This window comes from Myotis yumanensis, unplaced genomic scaffold, assembly GCF_028538775.1.
Source record: "Myotis yumanensis isolate MYYU_CA2020_CCGP unplaced genomic scaffold, mMyoYum1.0.hap1 SCAF_3, whole genome shotgun sequence".
NCBI classification, from domain to species: Eukaryota; Metazoa; Chordata; class Mammalia; order Chiroptera; family Vespertilionidae; genus Myotis; species Myotis yumanensis.
Window position 1 is genome coordinate 193336226 of NW_027223754.1, and position 24811 is coordinate 193361036.

General features: G+C 46.5%; 2 protein-coding genes and 1 non-coding gene across 10 annotated transcripts in view; all 3 read left to right on the forward strand.

The window, feature by feature from the left end:
* The window catches only part of CHD4 (chromodomain helicase DNA binding protein 4), a 30739-nt gene extending 17118 nt beyond the window's left edge, over nt 1-13621 (forward strand). For 3 of the 8 annotated variants that reach the window (XM_070410800.1, XM_070410805.1, XM_070410803.1), the window contains exons 26-40: nt 3482-3662; nt 3747-3833; nt 3923-4011; nt 4114-4247; nt 4552-4696; nt 4809-4974; nt 5473-5570; nt 5679-5808; nt 6048-6119; nt 6424-6561; nt 6818-6926; nt 7037-7169; nt 11285-11483; nt 12680-12843; nt 13246-13621. In XM_070410800.1, the coding sequence (XP_070266901.1) occupies nt 3482-3662; nt 3747-3833; nt 3923-4011; nt 4114-4247; nt 4552-4696; nt 4809-4974; nt 5473-5570; nt 5679-5808; nt 6048-6119; nt 6424-6561; nt 6818-6926; nt 7037-7169; nt 11285-11483; nt 12680-12843; nt 13246-13263 (1863 nt within the window). In that variant the 3' untranslated portion in view covers nt 13264-13621. Of the gene's footprint in view, nt 1-3481; nt 3834-3922; nt 4012-4113; nt 4248-4551; nt 4697-4808; nt 4975-5472; nt 5571-5678; nt 5809-6047; nt 6120-6423; nt 6562-6817; nt 6927-7036; nt 7170-11284; nt 11484-12679; nt 12844-13245 lie in introns of all 8 variants that reach the window. The other 5 variants (XM_070410801.1, XM_070410804.1, XM_070410802.1 and 2 more) reach the window with 4 other exon arrangements.
* On the forward strand, nt 5013-5151 carry LOC139007914 (small Cajal body-specific RNA 11). Its single transcript, XR_011471040.1, has one exon. It is a non-coding gene; the product is annotated as a small Cajal body-specific RNA 11 (non-coding RNA).
* A 994-nt stretch (nt 13622-14615) lies between the features above and the next one.
* Nucleotides 14616-24524, forward strand: NOP2 (NOP2 nucleolar protein). The gene is made up of 16 exons (XM_070410807.1): nt 14616-14792; nt 15063-15172; nt 16309-16354; nt 16541-16629; nt 16799-17040; nt 18604-18659; nt 18781-18929; nt 19028-19227; nt 19374-19463; nt 20503-20590; nt 20667-20807; nt 21399-21538; nt 21687-21776; nt 21939-22061; nt 22172-22400; nt 23746-24524. The coding sequence occupies exons 2-16, from the start codon at nt 15067-15069 to the stop codon at nt 24402-24404; spliced, it is 2448 nt and encodes an 815-aa protein (XP_070266908.1). The 5' UTR covers nt 14616-14792; nt 15063-15066; the 3' UTR covers nt 24405-24524.
* Nucleotides 24525-24811: the final 287 nt, after the last annotated feature.

Here is a 24811-nt window from a genome sequence, read left to right on the forward strand (position 1 = left end):
TCAGACTTTAACTCAGAACTATTCCTCTTGCTGTGTTTTTCTGATATGTATCTATTGTCTTTGTCCTTGAAGGTGATGCTACTAACCTTAGTTATGTGTAACTGGTTGAAAAGTCTGACATAGGTCTCGAGACCATATTCAATCAAAACGGCCCTCCTGAAGGTGCTCCACATTCCTGCCAGGGCAGGGACTACATATAGAAGTGATTGACTGGGACAGCACGTGGTTGGGAGGGAGGGGTGGTACTCTCCCTCCCATTGATAACCTCTGCTAAGGATTACACCGGTATACAAATGGCCTTCTTATTAGTGGCTGTAGCTGCTGTTTACTTTATAATATTTTAAAATTTTATTTTTTGACTAAAGGCGTGATGCACGAAAATTTGTGCAAGAGTAGGCCTTCCTTCCCCCAGCTGCTGGCACCGGCTTCCTTCCAGCACCTGGGACCCGGGCTGCTTCCCTCCGGGCCGGCTTCATCAGGAAGGACATGTGGAATGACGTCCAGTCTAATTAGCAATTTACCCTTTTTTTTATTATAGATTAGATTGTAATTCACATGGTTCAAGATTCAAAAGATACAAAGTATCTCTTTCATCCCTGTCTGGCTACCTAGTTCCTTCCCTCCCTAGGGATAACTTATGTATCCAGTTTCTTTTTTTTTTTTTCAATTCTTTGTTTTTTTTAAATATATTTTTATTGATTTCAGAGAGGAAGGGAGAAGGAGAGAGAGATAGAGACATCAATAATGAGAGCATCAATCAGCTGCCTCCTGCACATCCCCTACTGGGGATCGAGCCCACAACCCAGGCATGTGCCCTAACTAAGAATCAAACCATGACCTCCTGGTTTATAGTTTGATGCTCAACCACTGATCAAGCTCAGTTGCCTATATGTCTTTCTAAAAGTGTTATATGTACATAGACGTTACATATGTATTCATCCATGCACACACATAAACATACACACAAGCACATTTTCTCTTTTTCTTTTAAACACAAAAATAGCTGTTTGGTTTTTGTTGTTGTTGTTAATTCTCACCCGAGAATATGTTTCCATTGATTTTTATTTTTTTAAATATTTTTATTGATTTCAGAGAGGAAGAGAGAGATAGAAACATTAATGATGAGAGAGAATCACTGATCAGCTGCCTCCTGCACACCCCTACTGGGGATCAAGCCTGCAACCTGGGCATGTACTCTGACCAGGAATTGAACCGTGACCTCCTGGTTTATAAGTGGACACTGAACCACTGAGCCACGCCTGCTGCGCTTTCTATTGAATTTTATTTATTTGTTTGTTTGTTTATTCCTGGTTTGTTTTTTCCCAATTGATTTTTAGAGAGTAGAATGGAGAGGGAGAGACAGAGAGAGAAACATTGATGTGAGAGAGACACATGGATTGGTTACCTCCTCTGCATGCGCTCCCTGACCGGGGCTGGGGATTGAGCCTGCAACTAAGGTACGTGCCATTGACCGGAATTGAACCCAGGACTTGTCAGGCCAACGCTCTATCCACTGAGCCAAATCGGCTATGGTGAAAGTAGTTTCTTATACATAATGTTTTCTACGTTGCTTTTATCTACTTACTAAATCTTGAAGATACAGTCTAAATCAGCACATAAAAAAACTCTCCAACTTTTTTCCACCTGCATAGTATATTCTTGTTTGAAAGTACCATAATTTATTTATTTTAAAAAATTGAGGTATAATTGACATATAATGTTAGTTTCAGGTGTGCAGCATCATAATTTGATAATTTGCATATGTATTGTGAAATCACAATAAATCTGGTTAATATCTATTGCGATATACTTACAAAATGTTTTTTCTTCTGAGAACTTTTAAGGTTGACTTTCTCAGCAACTTTTGAATATGTAATATAGTATCATTAACTATAGTCACCATGCTGTACATTGACTTACTTATTTTATAATTTCAAGTTTGTACCTTTGACCCCCTTCATCCACCCCAAACCCCAACATTTATTAATTTAATAATAATGGATATTTAGGTTGTTTTTAATATTATGCTAGTAGCAGCAGTTTAAAACATTTTAAAACTTCTAATCTAATTTTATTGATTTCAAAGATGAAGGGAGAGGGAGAGAGAAACATCGGTGATGGAACGGAATCATTGATTGGCTGCCTCCTGCATGCCCCCCACTGGGGATCGAGCCCACAACTTGGGCATGTGCCCTGACTAGGAATTGAACTGTGACTTCCTGGTTCATAGGTCAATGCTCAACCACTGAGCCATCTATACATATAAAAGCCTAAGTGACCGAATGACCGAATAACCAGTTGCTATGACGTGCACTGACCACCAGAGAAGGCAGACGCTCAACGCAGGAGTTGCCCCCTGGTGATCAGTGCGCTCCCATAGCCAACCTCTTGCGGCCTGCCAACCTCCTGTGGTCCCTACCCGCCTCTCTCCTCCCCGACTGGCCCTGATAGGCCGATCGGGACTGGGTGAGATGGCCCCGATTGGCCCCAATGATCAATGGCCAGGCCAAGGGACCCCCACCCATGCATTGAATTTGTGCACCGGGCCTCTAATTCTAACATAAGGGATTTGGAATCAGTTAGTGATCCTGAAAAAGTAACAAGACTTTCAGAGGAGCATAAAAATGTTTATGTCCGTTACAGAGACATAAGATGATATATGCTGGTTGTCCCCCCAAAAATGTATACACACTTTGAATGATTCCAAAGTCAGTATTTATTAACATATAGTTCACTTTTGAATTTAAAAGAATCTACAGAAATGAATAATTTTTTTCAATGTCTGTTTTCAAACTGATGACCGTTCTATTCTGGTCCAGGCACTGCTGATGACTGGTGCCAGTTTTGTACCATAAACTTTATTATGTATCCCCATAAAAAAAAGTCTAATGGCACTTTTTGATAAGTCATCTTTGTTTAAAGTTTAGTCTGGCTTTATCCATTATTTCAAACCAGTTAAACCTGAAAAGGAGTATAATTAAGTGAGTTGTCAACTATTAAAGTGTGCATACAATTTTTGGGGGTACCCTACATGTGTAATTCTGTTTTTTGCACACGTATGAAGTTTAGAAGAGCATAACCGTCCTACTTTATCTGTTATGAAAATCTTTTGCAGGATTTCAGAAGTGGCTCCATTCTGTCTTGCTAAGGCTCTAACCTCTTTTCTACATTTGCTGTCTCCCAACTGTGTATGTGTCAATAAAAAGGGTAGAAGAAACACTATCTCTTCACCTTTCTCTTGTGATAATGGCTCCATTCCATGTTTTTCTTTGGTTATGTTGACTGCTGATCTACACATAATTATGAGGAGCCATGTTGTGTCACTTCAATTTCTTTTAAGTTCTTAGGTTCAAGCAGGCACACCAAGTATTTCAGAATCCAGTCATGAAAAGGAGCTAGCAGAATGGGAACTGTGAGGACCAGGGGTAGCTGGTGGTGCTGACTTCAGCACCCCTGAGTCCTGGCCCTCCCTCTGTCCCAGGAGGAAGAGGAGGTAGAACGGGAAATCATAAAACAGGAAGAAAGTGTGGATCCTGACTACTGGGAAAAATTGCTGCGGCACCATTATGAGCAGCAGCAAGAAGATTTGGCCCGAAATCTGGGCAAAGGAAAAAGAATCCGTAAACAGGTCAACTACAATGATGGCTCGCAGGAGGACCGAGGTGTGTGTGGCCGGCCCCGCCCCCCACCCATGGGCCGTTCCACTAGAGCAGTGGGCCCCGCTCATCTGCCCTCTCTCCCTCCAGATTGGCAGGACGACCAGTCCGACAACCAGTCCGATTATTCAGTGGCCTCAGAGGAAGGTGATGAAGACTTTGATGAACGTTCAGAAGGTGAGGGCTATGCTTCTCTTCTTCTTGTTTAAATATTGCGTTGTCTAATATCCTACCAGTATCACTCATGCATTCTTTTCTTCTTGCAGCTCCCCGCAGGCCCAGTCGCAAGGGCCTGCGGAATGATAAAGATAAGCCATTGCCTCCTCTGTTGGCCCGTGTGGGTGGGAATATTGAAGTAAGTGCTGTATGATTCTAGGGAGGGGTGGGTTAGTGCTGATATTGGGTCTTTGGTGGAGTAAGACCTGCTCCCTCTCACCTAGGTTCCTTCTCCCCCTAGGTACTTGGTTTTAATGCTCGGCAGCGAAAAGCCTTTCTTAATGCAATTATGCGATATGGGATGCCACCTCAGGATGCTTTTACCACTCAGTGGCTTGTGAGAGATCTGCGAGGCAAATCGGAGAAAGAGTTCAAGTAAGTTGAGAGATGGAATAGGATTGACTTAGTGCAAGGGCTTCTATGGCACTAGTCCAGCTGTGCAGGGAAATGGGCTGTTTTCTCTGATGAAGTTGGCAGGTGAAGCTCTTAGTAATAAGGTTGTGTTCCTATCTGGGACATGGCATGGAGTTTGGAGACCAGCCTTCACAGTGATGATGGGTTTTACCTCAGGATGAAGCCATAGTTGTCTGGGACAGTACCTAATTGGTGGTGGGGAAAAACCTGGTCTAGGAGCTGACATAATCGCTGTTTAACTCATTTCTCTATTTCTTCACTACAGGGCTTACGTCTCTCTTTTTATGCGGCATTTATGTGAGCCAGGAGCAGATGGGGCTGAGACCTTTGCTGATGGTGTCCCCCGAGAAGGCCTGTCTCGCCAGCATGTTCTTACTAGGATTGGTGTCATGTCCTTGATTCGCAAGAAGGTAAGCCCTGAACTTCTCTCCATTTTCAGGGTTTCTAGGGGAAACTGAAGGGTCATAGGAAAGGAACCTAGAGCTGGAATTGGATCTTCAACATCTTGTCCTGTTGCTGCAGGTTCAGGAGTTTGAGCATGTTAATGGGCGCTGGAGTATGCCTGAACTCGCTGAAGTAGAGGAAAACAAGAAAATGTCCCAGCCAGGGTCACCTTCCCCAAAGACACCTACACCCTCTACTCCAGGGGACACACAACCCAATACTCCTGCACCTGCCCCACCGGCTGGTAAGTCTGCCTGTACTGTCATTTCTGTTCCTCTGTTCTTGTCCTGGCCTATGGTTTCTCTGTTCACCTGTGCTCAGTAAAACAGGGGAGTCTGGCAGGACACACAGCAACCTCCCTCTCACTTTAGGAGGGCCGTCCTGAGTATAGGGCTGGCTCTTAAAGGCATGAGAGGACAATTTAAGATAAGCCAGACTCGCCGAAACCGGTTTGGCTCAGTGGATAGAGCGTCGGCCTGCAGACTGAAGGGTCCCAGGTTCGATTCCGGTCAAGGGCATGTACCTGGGTTGTGGGCACATCCCCAGTAGGAGGTGTGCAGGAGGCAGCTGATCGATGGTTCTCTCTCATCGATGTTTCTAACTCTCTATCTCTCTCTCTTCCTCTCTGTAAAAAATCAATAAAATATATTTAAAAAAAAAAAGATAAGCCAGACTGAGAAGATATGGCATTCTCTCTGATCTAGGACCTTCTTCCTAATAAGTTGTCTTCTATTGGTTGCAGAGGATGTGGTAAAAATAGAGGAAAACAGCCTCAAAGAAGAAGAGAGTACAGAAGGAGAAAAGGAGGTTAAATCTGCAGCACCCGAGGCCGCTGTTGAGGTAAGAGATGGTTGTAACTGGATGCCATATGGAAAGCAGATGGATAAACCCACTCCTCCTTTTCATTGCTGGCCTGTCTGCTTCATCTTCTGTCTTTTTTCCTTTCAGTGTCCACAGCCCCCTGCCCCTGCCTTGGAGGATGAAAAGGTCCTTGTTGAACCTCCTGAGGGAGAGGAGAAAGTAGAAAAGGCAGAGGTGAAGGAGAGGACAGAGGAACCCATGGAGACAGAATCCAAAGGTATCCACATTTTCAAGCACTACAGATCCCTGTGTAAATAAGTTGCTCATGGACTTGCAGCCAGGCTGTAGGATGTCAGGAGGAAGTAACACACTGAAGAATCCCATACCCCACTATGACATCTTTTAAGATTTTAATCATAAAGATTCCGGATTAGGATTGTTCCAGTTGGATATAGTGTGGAACAGTGGAGAACCTTCTTCTTTAGATACATTTTCAATGCCATCTGTTCCTTCCAGGTGTTGCTGATGTGGAGAAGGTGGAGGAGAAGTCAGCAATAGATCTGACTCCCATTGTGGTGGAGGACAAAGGTTGGTGTTTGAAGAAGCCTATTGTAGTTTGGGAGGACTCTAAAACTAGAAGCAAGGACTTTATCTCTGGGACACCCCCTTCCAACCTCCAGCCTTCCTATCTACACCCATATATCCATTATCCCAAGTGACTGCTCCATTTGGCCCCATATTTAGTTGTCATTGGGCTAGCAGTGCCTTTTCTGGGTTTGAGAAACACCTGTGTGGAAAAAGGGTGGAGGCGGATGATATCTTGTAGCACATAGTGCTATGGATAAGGGCCACAGTGTCTGGAGCTAACATTTTTCTCCTGCATATCCTGTAGAAGAGAAGAAAGAAGAAGAAGAGAAAAAAGAGGTGATGCTTCAGAATGGAGAGACTCCCAAGGACCTGACTGATGAGAAGCAAAAAAAAAACATTAAACAGCGATTCATGTTCAACATTGCAGATGGTGGTTTTACTGGTATGAAAATGAGGGACCCACTGAGGTTAGAGGGATCTGATATGAAATTACGGTTGTTAGAAACCAGGGTACAGTGATTTAACCTCTAGTAGATGAGGAAAGCCAGGTTGATTGCATTCTCCTCTGGGTTCCGTGTTAGAAAGTCACAGGCATAGTATTAAAATGGTATCAGGGGGACAGGAATAAATAGTATTTTGAATTCTCACAGTTGTGTGCCTTTCTTTTTCTCCTCAACCTTCCCTAAATTCCTCTTTAGAGTTGCACTCCCTTTGGCAGAATGAAGAGCGTGCAGCCACAGTCACCAAGAAGACTTACGAGATCTGGCATCGACGGCATGACTACTGGTTGCTGGCTGGCATCATAAAGTATCCTTTTCCTGAGTCAGGGTTGTGATTCTTAGTGACGGTTCTGAAGATTCCATAGACTGAGGTTCTTACTTTCCTTGTTTTGTTTTTCCTGAGCAATTTTCCAATAGTCATGGCTATGCCCGGTGGCAGGACATCCAGAATGACCCACGTTATGCCATCCTCAATGAGCCTTTCAAGGGTGAAATGAACCGTGGCAATTTCTTAGAGATCAAGAATAAATTTCTAGCACGAAGGTTTAAGGTGAGCAGGATGGGGAGGAATACCATGTTGAAGTTACAGTTCTTAAAGTACAGAAAGGACTGTAAAGGAGGGAGTCTGTTCATTCAACCATACTGTTCATTGTGTTCTGGGTGCTGAACTTTTTATTTATTTATTTAAATATATTTTATTGATTTTTTTTTACAGAGAGGAAGGGAGAGAGATAGAGAGCTAGAAACATCGATGAGAGAGAAACATCTCATATCAGCTGCCTCCTGCACATCCCCCATTGGGGATGTGCCCACAACCAAGGTACATGCCCTTGACCGGTATGGAACCCGGACCCTTCAGTCCGCAGGCCGACGCTGTATCCACTGAGCCAAACCGGTTAGGCAGTGTGTGCTGAACTTTTGTATTCTGTGAAAGGCTTTGTTTCTAAGTATCTTCAGTGTTAAAGATCAAGACATACAGACTTGAAAATTAACCAGCTGTTCAAGGGCTGAAGATTGTCTAATGAATGACGCAGACTCTAGTATAGTGGGTGTGTTGGGGAACACTGTAGGTTGGAGTGTTCAGGAAAGGTACAGAGGTGGATTGAGTTGGCTCTCCAAGGAGGCAGGGCTGTCATTGGGCTGGTAGTACTTTATTCTGGGTCTGAGAGTACCTGTGTGGATAAGGGGAGGAGTGGATACTAAAAGAAGATGCAAAGTAGAGAGCTCTATTTTCAGAATCACTAGGGCTAAGAAGCCCAGGACTGGAGGAAGCCTTACTCGGAAATTAGCAAACATGTATTGAGAATACTTGTGTGCAGACCATCAACATGGGAAAGTGGGATACCATGAAGACAAGACATGTGACTCTAAGCCCAAGTACAATTTGGGGAGTAAGAAGTGTACACTAATAGTCCTAGCTGATTGGCTCAGTAGATAGAGCTTCAGCCTGCGGACTGAATGAACGATCCCAGGTCCGAATCCAGTCAAGGGCACATGCTCGGGTTGCGGGCTCAATCCCCCGTAGGGGGCTTGCAGGAGGCAGCTAATGAATGATTCTCTCTCATCATTGATTTTTCTGTCTCCCTTTCCCTTCCTCTACAAAATATATCTATATATATATATGTATAAAAATAGAAATGTATACTAATAAAACTTCAAACATTATGTACCAAGCAATGAGTGGCACAGGGATACAAAGACAAATAAGGCATAGTGCCTGTTCTCAAGGTGCTTACAGTTTAAAGTAGAGGCAAATATGGGATTAAGTGAATGCCATTCTGGGTATTGGGAGGGAGAGTGCTGAATCCATAAGAAAGTTCTCCAGATGGAATTTGGGGAGTGAGGAGAGAGTTCACAAATGGCTGCATGGGGAATTAAGTTTTGATGAATGTAATATGGAGATTGGAATGGATAGAAACAGAAGGCTAACCTAAAATGGATTAAGCCCAGCAAAGACATAGAGGCAGTAGAGCTTAGGGTGTTTGGAAGCAAGTTGGCCCAGTTGGGTTATAGAAAACACTTGTGGGAGGTTGTAGGTAAGGGCTAGAGGTCAGTAGGTAGGTTTTTTGGCACTGGATAGAGTATGGACTTTACCCTATAGTTAATGGGTAGCCATTAAAGGTTTGTGAAGAGTTTTAATATGACCAAGGGAAATGAAAACAACATTCATGAAATTATAGAACTATCATATTGTGAGGTAGTAAGGGCTGAGCTATGATGCTGGTTGTGGAAAATGAAAAGGATATAGTAAAGGAAATAAAACAAAGAATTTATGGAATTTACTGATTTATTGTAGGGGTCAGTAAACCTTTTCTATTAAAAGGCCAGAAAGTAAATATTTTGGGCTTTGGTGGACATATGATCTTTGTTGCAAATACTCAACTCTGTGGTAGCATGAAAGCAGCCACGGGTCATAAATAAGTATGAATGTGTTCCAATAAAACTGTATTTGTCAACACTGAAATTTGAACTTCATATAATTTTTATGAAATGTCACAAACTATTTTCACTTTTCAGCCATTTAAGAAATGTTAAAAAAATTTCTTAGCTCTTGGGCCATACAAAAATAGGCAACAGGCCAAATTTGGCCCCCAGGCCATAGTTTGCTGACCCCTCACTTACTGGATTTGAGATACAAAGGAGTAAGCCTTCAGAAATAACTGAAGCTTTGAGCCTGAGTCACTGAGAAAATTAAATTATCATTGGCAGATCAAGGAAGTGAGGAGGAGAGGGAACAGTTTGTAGAAAAGAGGAAGTTCAGTTTTAGGCAAGTCAGTTGGTGTTTCTCACCAGTAAATAACCCTCCCACTACCTGTGCCACCATAAACAAGTGGGATCAAAGAGTGATCATCATACATGGGTGGAATCAGAACAACCAGTGCTTGACCTGCAGGTTTGAAAAGCATCAAATCATTTGCATATATGTTCTGGCTGACCTAGGAGAGGAAGAGATCTGTTGGGAGAATACTTTGAAAGAACAGCAGCAAATCAAGGGCTAATCCTAGAAAAAGCTCAGTTTGGGGCAGGAAGAGGTAGTTGGTGAAGGAGACGGGGTATATGGCTTGAAAGTGGATGCTTGGTCTGTTTGGAGGTAAATTAGTAGGCCCTGCTGGAGCCAGATCTTGTGGAAGAAACAGCAGCGCATTATCCTCATACTGTCCTTTTTCCTGTCCCCTAATGCATTCTCTCTACCAGTGGATGCGTGAGTAAATTAAGTCTCATAACTTCTGAATCAATATTCTGTCTCTTGAAATATGTTTCAAAGACCCTTTTACACAGCTCCCATCAGGCAACAGCTACAAGAGTATGTTGCAGTATGATTTTTGGTGTTGGGGCCTGGAAGCAACCTAGCTGTTCGAAATGGGGAGTGTGGATAGATAAAATATGGATTCACATCATGGAGCACTAAGCAACAGCTAGAAGCAACAAAATGCATATGATAAAACAACATAAATGGACACTTTAAGAAGATACGTAGTGGGGAAAGGAAAGCATTTTATATATACAGAACATTCTGTAAACTAGAAATGTGCACAAACTTCAAGAACACCCACCAAAAGACACACAGTAAGTATATTAGAAGGGTTACCTATTGGTGAAGGGAAGGAATGGAAGTGAAATATGAGACAAAGGAAGCAACAAAAAGTTTCGAGAATTTTTTTTTTTTTTTAAGAGGAAGGCAGAGGGAGAGAGAAACATCGATGTGAGAGCAAGACGTTGATTAGCTGCCTCCTGCAGGGGCCCTATGGGGGATCAAGCCTGCAACCTGGACATGTGCCCTGACTGGTTTTCAAACCTGCAACCTTTTGGTGCACGGGACAACGCCCAAACAACTGAGCTACACTGGCCAGGGCCAAAAATAATTTTAAAGAGTAAAACAACTTAAATGATACGATGTAGATATACCCATGGGATGGACTACCATGCAAACCATTAAGAATCGTTTTTTATGAAGTGCAGCAAAGAACAAAGGAAGATACTTACTATGTAACTTTTAGTGAAACATAATATAGATATGTATATATAGTTTCAATTATGTAAAAAATATCTATGGAAAGAAAAATCCTCTCTCTAGGAGGTAGGATTATTTGTGATTCTAATTTTTAAAAAAATAATATATTTTATTGATTTTTTTCAGAGAGGAAGGGAGAGGGATAGAGAGTTAAAAACATTGATTAGCTGCCTCCTGCACACCTCCTACTGGGGATGTTTCTGTGACCAAGATACATGCCCTTGACTGGAATCGAACCTGGGACCTTTCAGTCCGCAGGCCAACGCTCTATCCATTGAGCCAAACCGGTTAGGGCTGTGATTCTAATTTTTTATGCATTCTGAGACCATCAGAAATAAGCAGTAGCCCTAGCCAGTTTGGATCGGTGGTTAGAGCGTTGGCCCACGGACTGAATGGTTGTGGGTTTGATTCGGTCAAGGGCACATACCTTTGTTGCAGGCTTGATTCCCGGTCCTGGTCAGGGTGCGTGCAGAAGGCAACCAATTGATGTGTCTCTCTCACATTGATGTTTCCTCTCTGTCTCTCCCCCTTCCTTCTACTTTCTCTAAAAATCAATGGAAAAAAATATTCTCGGGTGAGGATTAACCAAAACAAAAGAAAAAAGCAAAGTGAGTATCACTCTAAGTCCCATCTCCTCTCTATCCCTTGTCCAGCTTCTAGAACAAGCCCTGGTCATTGAGGAACAGCTTCGGCGGGCCGCTTACCTGAACATGTCAGAGGACCCTTCTCACCCTTCCATGGCCCTCAATACCCGCTTTGCTGAGGTGGAGTGTTTGGCAGAGAGTCATCAACACTTGTCCAAGGAGTCAATGGCAGGAAACAAGCCTGCCAATGCGGTCCTGCACAAAGGTAGCCAGTGACTCTCCTGCCTCCTGCTGGCTCAGAGTCCTTCCTCCTCCCCCCCTTCCCCCCCCCCCTCCTCCCCCCCCTCCCCCCCCCTCCCCCCCTCCCCTCCCCCCTCCCCAGTACACATTTCTTGTTTCCAAAACCTTTTTCAGGGTCCTTTTGTCTGGGAGCTTAAGGTGTACTGGGGATCTGTGCCTTCCTCCTTGGGAAGCTATTATCTTAGAGCAGCGGTTCTCAACCTGTGTGTCGCGACCCCTTTGGTGGTTGAACGACCCTTTCACAGGGGTCGCCTAAGACCATCCTGCATATCAGATATTTACATTACAATTCATAACAGTAGCAACATTACAGTTACGAAGTAGCAACGAAAATAATTTTATGATTGGGTCACAACATGAGGAACTGTATTTAAAGGGCCAGAAGGTTGAGAACCACTGTCTTAGAGGCAATTAAGGATAGTAGTTCTTTGCCTCTTTTAATATATTCAAGTTCTTGGAGGTGGGAAGCAAAGCAGAATAATATAATGTCATCTGGGATACTTAAGAGGTAACATAAGGTGATTTAAGATCCCAACAAATTTAGACCCCTTTCTAATGAAAGTTAAAACATTGTGAGGGAGGTGGAAGGTGAAATGATGAAAAGAAGGCATAAATAAAGGAGGAGACAACTCCAAAAGGTGGAGAGGAAAGATAGTGAGAAAAGGAAACAATAGGAATAAGCTTCTCAAGAAGTAGAGGAAGTAGAGACAATAGGGAGCAAAGGGCAGAGAGGGTTAGGTGACTTTAAGAGGCATAGATACAAAATAACCATGGGATGTGGAGTACAGCATAAGGAATATTGTCAGTAATGCTGTCATGACAGGTATGGTGTCAGATGGTACCAGACTTGTCAAGGGTATCAGTTTTGAAAGTACATGATCATCAAGCCACTATGCTGTACACCTGAAACTAACGTAAAATAATATTGAAAGTTACCTGTAATTAAATAAACATTTAAAAAAGACATAGCATCATGGACAGTTGGACCTGGAATATGAGGAGTAGGAATTTGAGCGTGGTGGAGGCGAGGTCGGGAGACTGATAAAGGACAGCACCCAGCACATCAGTCGCTCGGTCACTGAGAAGTCATGGGCAGACACAGGTCCACTATGGTAAGCAGGAGCTGGGTCTTCACCTCGGCTCACCACCTTTTCCCCCTTGCAGTTCTGAAACAGCTAGAAGAACTGCTGAGTGACATGAAAGCTGATGTGACTCGACTCCCAGCTACTATTGCCCGGATTCCCCCAGTTGCTGTGAGGCTACAGATGTCAGAGCGTAACATTCTCAGCCGCCTGGCAAACCGAGCGCCTGAACCTACTCCACAGCAGGTAGGACCATTTTCTTTTCTTTTTTTTAAAAAAAATATTTTTACTGATTTCAGAGAGGAAAAGAGAGGGGAGAGAGAGAGACATCAATGATGAAAATCATTGATCGGCTGCCTCCTGCATGCCCCCCACTGGGGACCGAACCTGCAACCCCTGCATGTGCCCTTGATTGGATTCGGACCTGGGACCCTTCAGTCCACAGGCCGATGCTCTATCCACTGAGCCAAACTAGCCAGGGCAGGACCTTTTCTCATGGTCTCTGTCCCAGCAGAGCCATTCTGGAAGTTGTAACTTTCACTCTCTGTCCCTAACTGGGCAGGTGGGGCCTTCCTACCAGGGAGTTCTCTGGGGATCTGGTGAATACCGGTTTGGAATTCTGACTTCCATGTCTCTCTCTTGCTATAGGTTGCCCAGCAGCAGTGAAGATCCAGACTGACGATAACCACCTTCACCGCTGAGCAATGACCTTCCTCACTTTCCCTTGCCCAGCTTCTTCCTTGGGGGCCTGAGAGACCCTCTCCTTCCTTCTGCCCATCTTCCATGTTGTAAAGGAACAGCCCCCAGTCCACTGGGGGAGGGGAGGGAGTGAGGGCAGTGGTGCCCTTCCTGCTGGAGAGAATGCAGCAGTAGCGCCGGCGCCATCTGCAGGGAGCTGGCGGGCTGGCTGGCCTTCTTCTGGGCCCTGGCTTTCCCCACTGTAACGTCTGTTACACACAAACTGTTGTGGGTTCCTGCCAGGCTTGAAGAAAACGATCTGAATTTCTTTGTTCTTTTGGTTTTATTTTGTTGATTTATTTTGTGTTTTCTTTTCTCCTTTTTTGGGGTATTTGGAGTGGGCTGGGCCCCTGGGTGAGACACAGCTACCTCTGTTGGCATCTTTTTAATACCAGGAACCCAGCGGCTCCAGCCACGACTAGAATGAAATAAAGTTTGGAAAAAAAAAAAAAAAAGGAAAAGAACCAAAAGCATAAAAACCACAGCAAAATTTCTTGATGAAAATTGAAAATAAAAGTTTCCTTGTATTTTAGTGCGCTGGTTCAGTGTGGGTTGTAGGAGCAGGGATGCATGTGTGTGACCAGAGCCCTGGGAAATGTGTAATGGAAACGAAAGGTTTCCCGAGGTTCTGGTAGTTGGCAAACGCGCTCCTGCCTGCGTGCATGTGCCCTTGTGCTGCAGACCAAGGGCGAGGGCTCCTCCCCTGGAAGGTGAGAGGCTCCCAACCACCTGGGCTCACCTGCCATTTCATGGGCTTAGGTTTCCCATGTATGAAGTAATCAGAAAGTCGGGACGATAAATCCAGGAACGTGCTTGGGACAGTGTTTAAGAGCTGCCAGCACTAGCTTAGTATTTGTAAGAAGGGAGGCTGAAATAGCTTTTCCTTGCTCACTTGTGGGAAGTCAAGGTGCAAGATATCCACCCGATCCCCAGATGTGAACCTAAGCATGAAACTACCCGATGGGCTGAACAGGCGTCTGTGGGATCAGGAAGAGGGTTCATAATCACAGGGTTGGGAGCAGGCAGGGGCCAGGGATGCCGTGATCTTCGACGAGGAAGGGAGGAGGTGCCAGGAGGAGGGCCCCGCTATTTTGCCTTGGTTTGGGGTGAGGCGGAGGCCTTCAGGTACCATTTTCCCAACTGAAACCTGCAGTGAGGTCACACGCTCAGGCCAGGAGGGAAGGGCGGGGGAGCTGAGGACGGCCCCGCCATTGCCTACCCTCTGGTAGTCTGAGTAGGGCGGTCCGCTCCCGAATTTCCCCCGGCCGCAGCGCGGACCGCCAGGCGCGCGTTCCGGGTTCCGCGTCCGACCGGAAGAGGCGGGGTCACCCGGCGAGCGCGCCCCGCGTCGGCGTAGAGTATTTCCTGGGAGAGGCGTCAGAGCGGCAGCCTCAGACTGCACGTGGGTTGCTGCCCCTGGTGCCGAGGGCGCGTCTCGGGCCCCGACCCGCTTTCAGGTGAGCCGAGGCTTCGGAGGACTCCGGAGGAAGTCGGGGAAGGGAGCACTGACCTGGGCTGGGGCTTGAGGACGGGGACGCGGTGCAGATGGCGTGGAGTCCGGGTCTCGTCGTGGGAGGAGTTTGGTCAGGCCTCGAGGGGCTGGCTGTCGGGGTGCCGAGTCGAGGTTCTGGTAGAGATGATGCCCCTTGCCGCTCAGATACGCTAAGTCTGCGGGCCGCCGTTCCCTTTCCGACACGGCGACTCACTCCCATTTTCCTTTTCCCCAGTATCATGGGGCGCAAGTTGGACCCGACCAAGAAGGAGAAGCGCGGGCCCGGCCGAAAGGCCCGAAAACAGAAGGGCGCTGAGACCGAGCTCGCCAGGTTCTTGCCTGCAGGTGAGGCTCAAGCATGCCTCCGATTCTCCAGCTTGTGCGCCGCTTTTCCATGTGCATTCAGAACCTTCATTCCCTCCACTTCCCGTTGAAGCGGAATCTCGTCTGTATGAGTTACTAGGAATAAGTATGAATGAAACACGCCATCAGCGTTAGAGCTTAGGGAAGAGGCGACGGGGACACGAGTACCCATAACAAGGAGAGGTTTAACCCTGAAGGAGGTGTCCTCACGCAGTGAGAGAACTTAGATTTTCAGAACCTGGGTTTTGAAGAATGGAAGCTATTTTATTTATTTTTTTAAGAAAATGTATTTTTTTATTGATTTCAGAGAGGAAGGGAGAGGGAGAGAGAAGTATCACTGATAAGAGAGAATTATTGATTAGCTGCCTCCTCCTGGTTTATGGGTCAACACTCAACCACTGAGCCACTGGCCGGGCTGGGTGACGTTCTAGCAAGTGGAAGTTGGGAAGGGGACAGGCCAGTCCCTGTGAACTGGGTTGTGGAGGGGATGGAGGTGGGAACACAGAAAACTGGTTCCCACATGTGAGTAGTCCGCTGCGGGGAAGACTGGCAGAGGAGACAGGTAGTTGGAGACAAAATGCAGTTAGTTGAGCTGAGCGTTATACTGAGCCCTTTGGACACATTGTTATGCTTCGTTCTCTTGGTGCCCCCTGAGAAAGGCACTGTTAGGGAAGTGGATGCTGAGAGGTTAATTACTTGCATACAGTTACTAAGTGAAGGGTTGGGATTTAAACCCTTTATTTCTTGGAGAATGTATGAAAAACAGCAGTTGTAAAGATAAAATCCGCAGTGGTTGATAACCAGTTAAATGGAGAATGAGGAAAGAGCAGAAGAAGCTCTAGCTTTTAAATCTATGTTATCAGAATGGTGATGGTGCTCCTTATTGAAATCAGAAGTCTGAGGGAGGCTCAGTTTGGATTTGGTTGTTGAACAATGAGATGGAGATCATCTTTATATTTCTTACCCAGCTCCTGGTAAAGCACCGTGGAGTGAATTAGAATTGACCCCCTTTCATTAACTTTCTTTCCCCACTTCTTTCCTCACTTCTTCCCTCTGTCCTTGCTGTTTTTTATTTTCCCTGTAACTTCCTGTTCTTTCTCTCTCTCTCTCTCTTACAGCTGGTGATGAAAATTCCAAAAGGCTGTCTAGTCGTGCTCGAAAGAGGTGAGTGTGGATGTCCAGACTTACGTAGATTAAGTTGATGCTGTTCATCTTCAGCCACGTGACCCCACGTGATCATGCTGGTGAAAGGGTTGTTTGGGGACTGTCACACTTCCTTGTGATGGGAATGTCAGAACCTGGAGGTGTATTCCATTTCCTCAGTCCTTATATGTTTTCATATATTTTCAGGGCAGCCAAGAGGAGGTTGGGCTCTGCTGAAACCTCTGAGATGAATAAGCGTCCTGGGGTCAAACCATTGCCTGGAAAGCTTCCAAAAGGTGAGTGAAAATAGGAGCGGGGTGCTACTTGAAGAGTCCTGTGGGCCTGGGAAGGGAAGGGCTTGCTGATCATTTCTGGAGTGAAAGGAGCAGTCAGAGGATATTCCTGGGGGTGGAAAGTACAGGCCGTGTGTGGCTACCATTAGTTTAGGTTTCTTCAAACCCTTAGGGATCTCTGTAGGAGCTCTCCAGACACCTGGTAAGAAGGGAGCCCAGTCCTTACTTAACACTGCTCGAGGCAAGAAGCGCCCAGCACCAGCCCATAGCAGTGACGAGGAAGAGGAGGAGGAAGACTCTGAAGAGGATGGTGTGGTAAACCAGGGAGACCCTTGGGGCTCTGAGGACAGTGATGCTGATATGATAGATGACTATGGAACAGACTCCAACTCAGAGGACGAAGATGAAGAGGAGGTGAGTTTATTTCTCTGGTTGTTCAGGAAGCGATCCTTGCATTTTAGTCTTTCCAGATCCTTGAGACAGGGATAACCCCGAGTAGCAAAAAGGGATTTTAGTGGTTTAACACTGTTTTCCTATCGCCTTACATCATTCCAGGGCACATGCATGTTTAAGTGAGCTATTTGATAGAGCATGAGAATGCTCAGTGCTGATGAGGATGTGGTAGTGTGGACACTTGGTACCCCACTGATGGAAATAAAAATGCACACTTTTTTAAAATATAAGTTCATTTTAATATATTGATTTTATTGATTTCAGAGAGGAAAGGAGAGGGAGAGAGAGCTAGAAACACCAATGATGAGAATCATTGATCGTTTGCCTCTTGCACACCCTATTGGAGATTGAGCCTGCAACCCGGGCATGTGTCCTTGACTGGAAGCGAACCCTTTAGTCCACAGGCCGATGCTCTATCCACTGAGCCAAACCGGCTAGGGCGCACACACATTTTTTATAAAGCATTTGCTGAGAACCTTAGAAACTTTTTCTTTCTTCTTTTTTAAAATATTTTTTATTGGTTTTGAGAGAGAGAAAGATGTGAGAGCGAAACATCAGTTGGCTGCTTCATGAACTCACAGCCCCGGGCACATGCTCTGACCAGGAATCGAACTGGCAACCTCTCTGTGCACGGGACAATACCCAACCAACTGAGCTATGCCAGCCAGGGCTAGAAACTTTCTTTACCTAGTAATTCCATTTAGGAAATGATCCAAATGTGGACAGATTTATTTACAGAGGTGTAAGAAGTTATTTATGTATTCTACAATTAGTATATGAGTGTGTTATTAGAGAATTTTAAGTAATATAGAGTTATATAGAATTTTTAAAAAGCCCCTGAAAATCAATTGAAAAAGAAAAAGCAAGTTCCAATTTGCACCCCTCACCCACAATCCCCATCTCTCTATAGAGCTCCTATTATGAGATTTTGAGGTACCACATGCACTCTAATGTGAAAAGCTCTGAAAAATTTCAAACTACCCAATAGACATATGCTAAATAACACTTGGCCATCGTGTCCGAATGTGCCTTTTCTCTGTGAGTGAGAAAAAGCAGGAAACAAATATGGAAACGAATCATGATTTTAACTGTAGGAAAAGTAGAATAGGGAGCATTTGAAATCTTGCTTCCCAGCAATTGTTGTCAATTTTGGCTCAAATAAATTCTTATAAAATTTCTCTTAAAAAAAAAAAAAGAAGTCTGGAAGAAAATATGGCAGAAAAGATGCCTAAGGACAGTTTTTGTCCTTCCTGTACACATGTGGTGTGTATTCATGATTTAACTTCTTAATGGAAAGGGAAATGCAAAAGTAGATAGGACAGTATAAGGAACCCTTGAATCCATCCTTTAGTTTCAACAGTTGCCAATATTGTGCCGATGTTAAATTCATGTCTTTAGGGTCTGTGTTTCCTTCTGAGAGCAAGTGTTATGTTTGTATTTAGGAAAAAATAAAATACAGAGATACAAAGTGCTGGTGGGTTGGTGGGAGGGCAAGCTCTGCATCACCAGCCTCTCCTCTTTCAGTTGCTGCCCATTGAAAGGGCTGCTCGGAAGCAGAAGGCCCAGGAAGCTGTTGCTGGGTGAGTTTTGGAAACTCTTTAGGAGGGAGAATAGTTAGCGGCTGGGATGAAGGAAAAGGTGAGGAAGGAAGTGGTGTCTGTTTTGATCTGTGAATCACTTTGTTCCTGGACCTGTTTCTAGGGGCCAGTGGAGTGAGGAGGAAACTGATGAAGAGGAGGAAGTGTCCCCTGAGTCAGGCTCCCAAAAGGAAGAGACAGATGGGGGCCTGCAGATCAACCTGGATGAAGAGGAGCCTTTTGTGCTGCCCCCTGCTGGGGAGATGGAGCAGGATATCCTTCCAGTGAAGGGTGAGGGGTGGGGGAAGGTGCTTGCTGAAGGGGATTTCCAGGCCCTGGGCCATTATGGAACAGTTTCTTAACAGGCCCACGTGCCCAGGCTCCAGACTTGCAACGAATTCACAAGCGCATCCAAGACATAGTGGGAGTGCTGCGTGACTTTGGGACTCAGCGGGAGGAAGGCCGGTCTCGAGCTGAGTATCTGCACCGGCTTCAGCGGGATCTGGCCACTTATTACTCCTATGGAGACTTTCTGCTTGGCAAGCTCATGGACCTCTTCCCTCTGTCTGAGGTACCGAATTGCCAGTCTAATGCTCCTTCTGCTTTCCTGTTCTCACCTCTCTCCTTACCCTGAGTAAGGAAGGGGGTCAGCTCCCTTGTTCAATTCTGGCTGAGCTTGGCCAGCCTGACTTGCTCCTTACCATCTTGCTTTACCAGCTGGTGGAGTTCTTAGAAGCTAATGAGGTGCCTCGGCCCATCACCCTCAGGACCAACACCTTGAAAACGCGGCGTCGAGACCTTGCTCAGGTGAGGGGTAGGTTTTGAGGTTTGCTTGTCTCTGCGAGGTACTGACTTCTGTTAACCACAGAGACTCCCTATCCCATCCTGACTGGTATTGGTTGTTGGTATAACCATGATTCCAGGAGGCAAACCTATATAGGCCTGGTGTCATGCTGGTCTGTCTGACTGGCTGGGGACCTAGGACCTCTGTGAAGTGGAAAACTTGCCCTTTAGCCTCTGCTCCCTGTGACAGTTGAGACACCTAAATAAGGATGAAAGTGCTGCCTCAGAAACGGGAGGGACTTGTCTGCCTTTTAGATCATTGAGAAGCTGGTGAAACTGATTCCTGAACCAGAAAGAGAGCGCATGGGCACAAACCATGTTTCCAAGGGCTCAAGGACCCCCAGTTAAAGACCCCTGTTCTAAAGTTCAGTTCACCTGTGTGTGTTATATTTCCTGGTACGAAGATAACCTGATAATTATCTTTAATGTGCTCTGACCAATAGGATTAAATTCTGGTATGTTAAAGGGCTAAGCCTCTTGGAAAATTGGAGTCCCCTTCCAGGAAATAGCAGGAGCTGCCAGTCTGCTTCAGTGGGATGGAGTTCAGACCTTGAATTAGAGCCTCAGGCTAAGGAAAAGGACACCAGAGGATGGGGTGGGGTGGGACGTGAGAGGATAAATTGCTTTCAGAGAGTGTGGGGATTATTTTCTAAGAGGTCTAAGAGTTGTCACAGACTTCCTGATAGGACCAGGTTTTCATATCTCCATCTGTTTTCTGGACATGGTAACCTATAAGGCTTTAAAAATTTTCATTCTTGCCCTAACCTGTTTGCTCAGTGGATAGAGCGTCAGCCTGCAGACTGAAGGGTCCCAGGTTTGATTCCAGTCAAGGGCATGTACCCTGGTTGCGGGCACATCCCCAGTAGGAGGTGTGCAGGAGGCAGCTGATTGATGTTTCTCTCTCATCGATGTTTCTAACTCTCTATCCCTCTCCCTTCCTCTCTGTAAAAAAAAAAATCAATAAAAAATATATATTAAAAATTTTCATTCTTTTTACCTTCAGGCGCTAATCAATCGTGGGGTTAACCTGGATCCCCTGGGCAAGTGGTCAAAGACCGGACTAGTGGTATATGATTCCTCAGTGCCCATTGGTGAGTGTTCCCTGACCACTAGCCCTTCTGCCTCTGCCCTTCTCCCAGCATGTCACACACAGGTCCTCCTCTGCAGGTGCTACTCCTGAGTACCTGGCTGGGCACTACATGCTACAGGGGGCCTCCAGCATGTTACCTGTCATGGCCTTGGCACCCCAGGAACACGAGCGGATCCTGGACATGTGTTGTGCCCCTGGAGGAAAGACCAGCTACATAGGTACAAGAAATGCAGGCGGGAGTAGGATTTGTCTGGTTCTCTGCTTTTGAAAGTAGATGGGGTTGGAGACTCGCAAGTTCTCAGGAAACTGCACAGACAGCTAGCAGGGTGGTGAGGAGTACAGGCTCTGGATCCAGCCTGAGTTCCAGCCCTGTGGGCGACACTTAGCACCTCGGGCAAGCCTTTGACTTTCTTCTGTCACCTGTAAAATGGGGTGGTAACTGTGCTTGGGCTGGCTTTTATATTATGCCTGGGTGATAAGGGTTGAGATATACATATAGAGATACTTGGCATAGTAATTAGTCATAACCATTTCTTACTAAGCTGTTAACGCTTAAAAGAAGTAACTTAGTCTGTGGGACCAGAGAGATGTTCAGTAACGATGGAAAAACCCATGTTGATGAGTGTACTCATCACCAGGGGTCAGTGCAGACTGGGGAGACCCATGCAGCAGACAGTGGGGAGCAGGCTGATTGGGGTGAAGTTTCCCTTGAAGTGCTGAGACTTTACCTGTGGATTCCTGGGCTGGAGGTGCTAGCAAGTGTGGGGGCAGAGGAGCTGGCTGCTGAGCACTTACCTCTCTCCCCCCAGCCCAGCTGATGAAGAACACAGGTGTGATCCTTGCCAATGATGCCAATGCGGAGCGGCTCAAGAGTGTTGTGGGTAACCTGCACCGGTTGGGAGTCACCAACACCATTATCAGCCACTATGATGGGCGTCAGTTCCCCAAGGTGGGACTCCCTTCTGTGCATCTCTCCTGGGTGTCTTCCAGTTCACCTGCCCCCTTCCTGACATCAGAATATTTCGACTTGCCTCTAGGAAATAAATGGTGCGGTATAGGTGACTAAAAACGGTGATTAACCTACCCTTTTTCTCCAGGTGGTGGGGGGCTTTGACCGAGTACTGCTGGACGCTCCTTGCAGTGGCACTGGAGTCATTTCCAAGGACCCAGCTGTGAAGACTAACAAGGTGAGGAGCTGGGGTGGGGTGGGAATAGCTGAGAGGTCTCGGCTGGGCCTTGCAGAGCAGGAGTGGGAGGTGGAAGGGCACCCGGGGCACCCAGCAGCTCACCTCTCTTCCTGAGGCTGCCTTTTGAAATTCTGACACTCTTGGGTCTCTGCCCTGGTGCAGGATGAGAAGGACATCCTGCGCTGTGCTCACCTTCAGAAAGAGTTGCTCCTGAGTGCTATTGACTCTGTCAATGCCACTTCCAAGACAGGAGGCTACCTCGTCTACTGCACCTGTTCCATCATGGTGAGGGCTCTGCATGGCAGTGCAGGAGGGGAGGGCTGGAAGACTGCCCCTTAGCTCCCTTCAGCTCAGCTCTGCTCGTCCTTCCATCTTTGTCTCCCCCACATATCCAGGTGGAAGAGAACGAGTGGGTGGTAGACTATGCCCTGAAAAAGAGGAATGTGCGGCTGGTGCCCACAGGTCTAGACTTTGGCCAGGAGGGCTTTACCCGCTTTCGAGAAAGGCGCTTCCACCCCACTCTGCGTTCCACCCGCCGCTTCTACCCCCACACCCACAATATGGATGGTTTCTTTATTGCCAAGTTCAAGAAATTCTCCAATTCTATTCCCCAGTCCCAAACAGGTAAGTGATCTCTCTACCCATCATCACTGCCTTTGCTCTTTCTGCCTTTCAAGACTCATTATAGTGTGAGTGTGGGGAAGGGAGGATTTCTGCCATCCTTACCACAGCCTTAGCCTGCTTGGATAAGAGACCCCTTTCATCCAGCTAGGCTTGGTCCTGAGCCGGGACCCCGTTGGAGCATGTTAGAGTGCTCCTGTGGATGCCAGCCTGTTCCTTTATCTACCAAGTGGTTGCACTTGCTCATCACTAAGTATGTTCCCAATGCGGGTTGTGGTTTCTCTTCCTTCTTGGCCCAGGGTCACCTTACTGGTAATGGACCTCTGCTGGTCCAGCATTGTCAGCACTGGGTTGGCAATAAAACTCCTCAGAACTGTCCGTTCTCTGAGCCCATCACACTAATTACAGATTGTTTTCTCAGCCATCTGAGGCGTCTGTCCTGGATCTCAAGGGAAAGCGTGGGGTTTGCTGGGCTCTGCATGCTGGGATATAACCTGGGTTTAGTTGGAAGAGGGAGAAGTGAGCGTCTCTGGATACAAACTGCATGGTTTATTGAGTTGGGTTTTTTCTTTATCAGTAGCGACCCTTATAAAAGTCACATCTGAATGTTAACAAAAACCTTAAGAAATAGTTAGTTTGTTGTAACTTTAAAAGTATGTATTTAAATGTCTGTACTCATTTATGTCTTAACTAGAGGTGCAGTACACAAAAATTCATGCCCTCGTGGGGGTCCCTCAGCCTGGCCTGCACTCTCTCGAAGTCTGGGACCCCTTGAGGGATATCCACCTGCAGGCTTAGGCCTGCTCACCAGGGGAGTGGGCCTAAGCTGCAGTTGGACATCCTTAGTGCTTGCAACTGTCAGCCCAGCTTGTGGCTGAGCGGAGCTCTACGTGTGGGAGCGCACTGACCACCAGGGGGCAGCTCCTGCATTGAGTGTCTGCCCCCTGGTGGTCAGTGCGCATCATAGTGACCTGTCGTTTCCAGTCATTCTGCCGTTAGGGTCAACTTGCATATTACCTTTTTATTATATAGGATAGCTTGTTTCTAGTTGTGTGTTAGAATGTCTTGCTATCTTCTGTCCTCAGTGGGGCACAGCTTCCTCTAAAACTTTTTGGCCCAAGGATGGGTAGTGAACCCTTCTCTTTAATGCAGGGTTCAAATAGGACTTCAGTGAAGCCAGGTGATATTAAGTAATGTGAAACCAGGTAGTCTACTCTAAGGCACTCTTTCAGTTATGTGGAACACTTGGCCAAGAAATAGTACCCAGGCAGTTGCCTTATTTTAATGCCACTAATGATCAAGACCCAATGACGAGGTCCTTTTTCTCACATAATCTGTTTAATTTTAGCCCCAGGAAATCCTTCAGCATCCACCCCTACAAACCCAGATGTGCCTGACCCGAAAGGCCAGGTGACCCCCAAGCCTGAGAGCAGCAGCAAGCCTGCCAAGAAGGCCAAAGGGGCTGTGAAAGCAGAGTGGCACTTGCAGAAACGGCAACGTCCCAAGAAGACCTCCTTCCAGAAGCAGAATGGTATCCCCAAAGGGGCAGACTCTGAATTGTCCACTGGACCTTCTGTCCCAAAGGTCCAAGCCTCCAAGCTCCAGGGTAACAGGCAGCCAGCTGAAAAGGCCGTAGTGACCAGGAAACCCAAGGTGACTGGGAAGCTAAAGCAACAGTCACCTAAAATGCAGTCTTCCAAGAAAGTTGCCTTCTGGAGGCAGAATGCTCCTCTCAAGGCCATGGATACAGAGATGCCCTCCGGGCTGTCCCTCTCCAAGCCTCTGGCCACTTGGAAGCCTGAGAACTGTGTTCAGCCCCAAGGGGCTGAGAAGGCAAAGCAGCAGGTGCCACAGAAGCCTTCCAAGAAAGCTGCCTTCCAGAAACAGAATGGCACCTCCGAGGGACCCCAGACTCCTACCATGTCCCCCCTTAGTGCCAGCCGGCCCCCACCAGCAAAGAGGAGAAAATCTCAGTCCAGAGGCAGCAGCCGGCCACTGCTGTCTTAGATACTTGGGTGAAACGAGACTGGGGTGCTCCTTGCTGTTGTCCCTGGGTTGGAACTCTTGCCTCTGTGAGGATGGCTTTCCCACTGTGCATATGAAGTTTAATATACATTTTGCAATCTCTGGTCGCTGTGTTTTTTGAGGGGGCCGAGTACTGGCATTGCTCCTTTAAGGGTAGATGGGAGGGTGGGACAGGGATCCTCCTAAGAGGGGATAGTGGTACACGGAAATCGGGTCAGTGTTAGGTTCCTGGGACCCCTGGGACTCCAGGGACCCGGAAAGGAGAGCCCAGGAGTTGGAGTTAGGGTGTTGGGAGAGGAGGACGATAGGGGTGTGGGGAGATGGGCTTCCTGACACCAGGACCCATGGCGGATTGGAGGGTTGGGGTTTCGGAACCCTGGCTGGGGTCT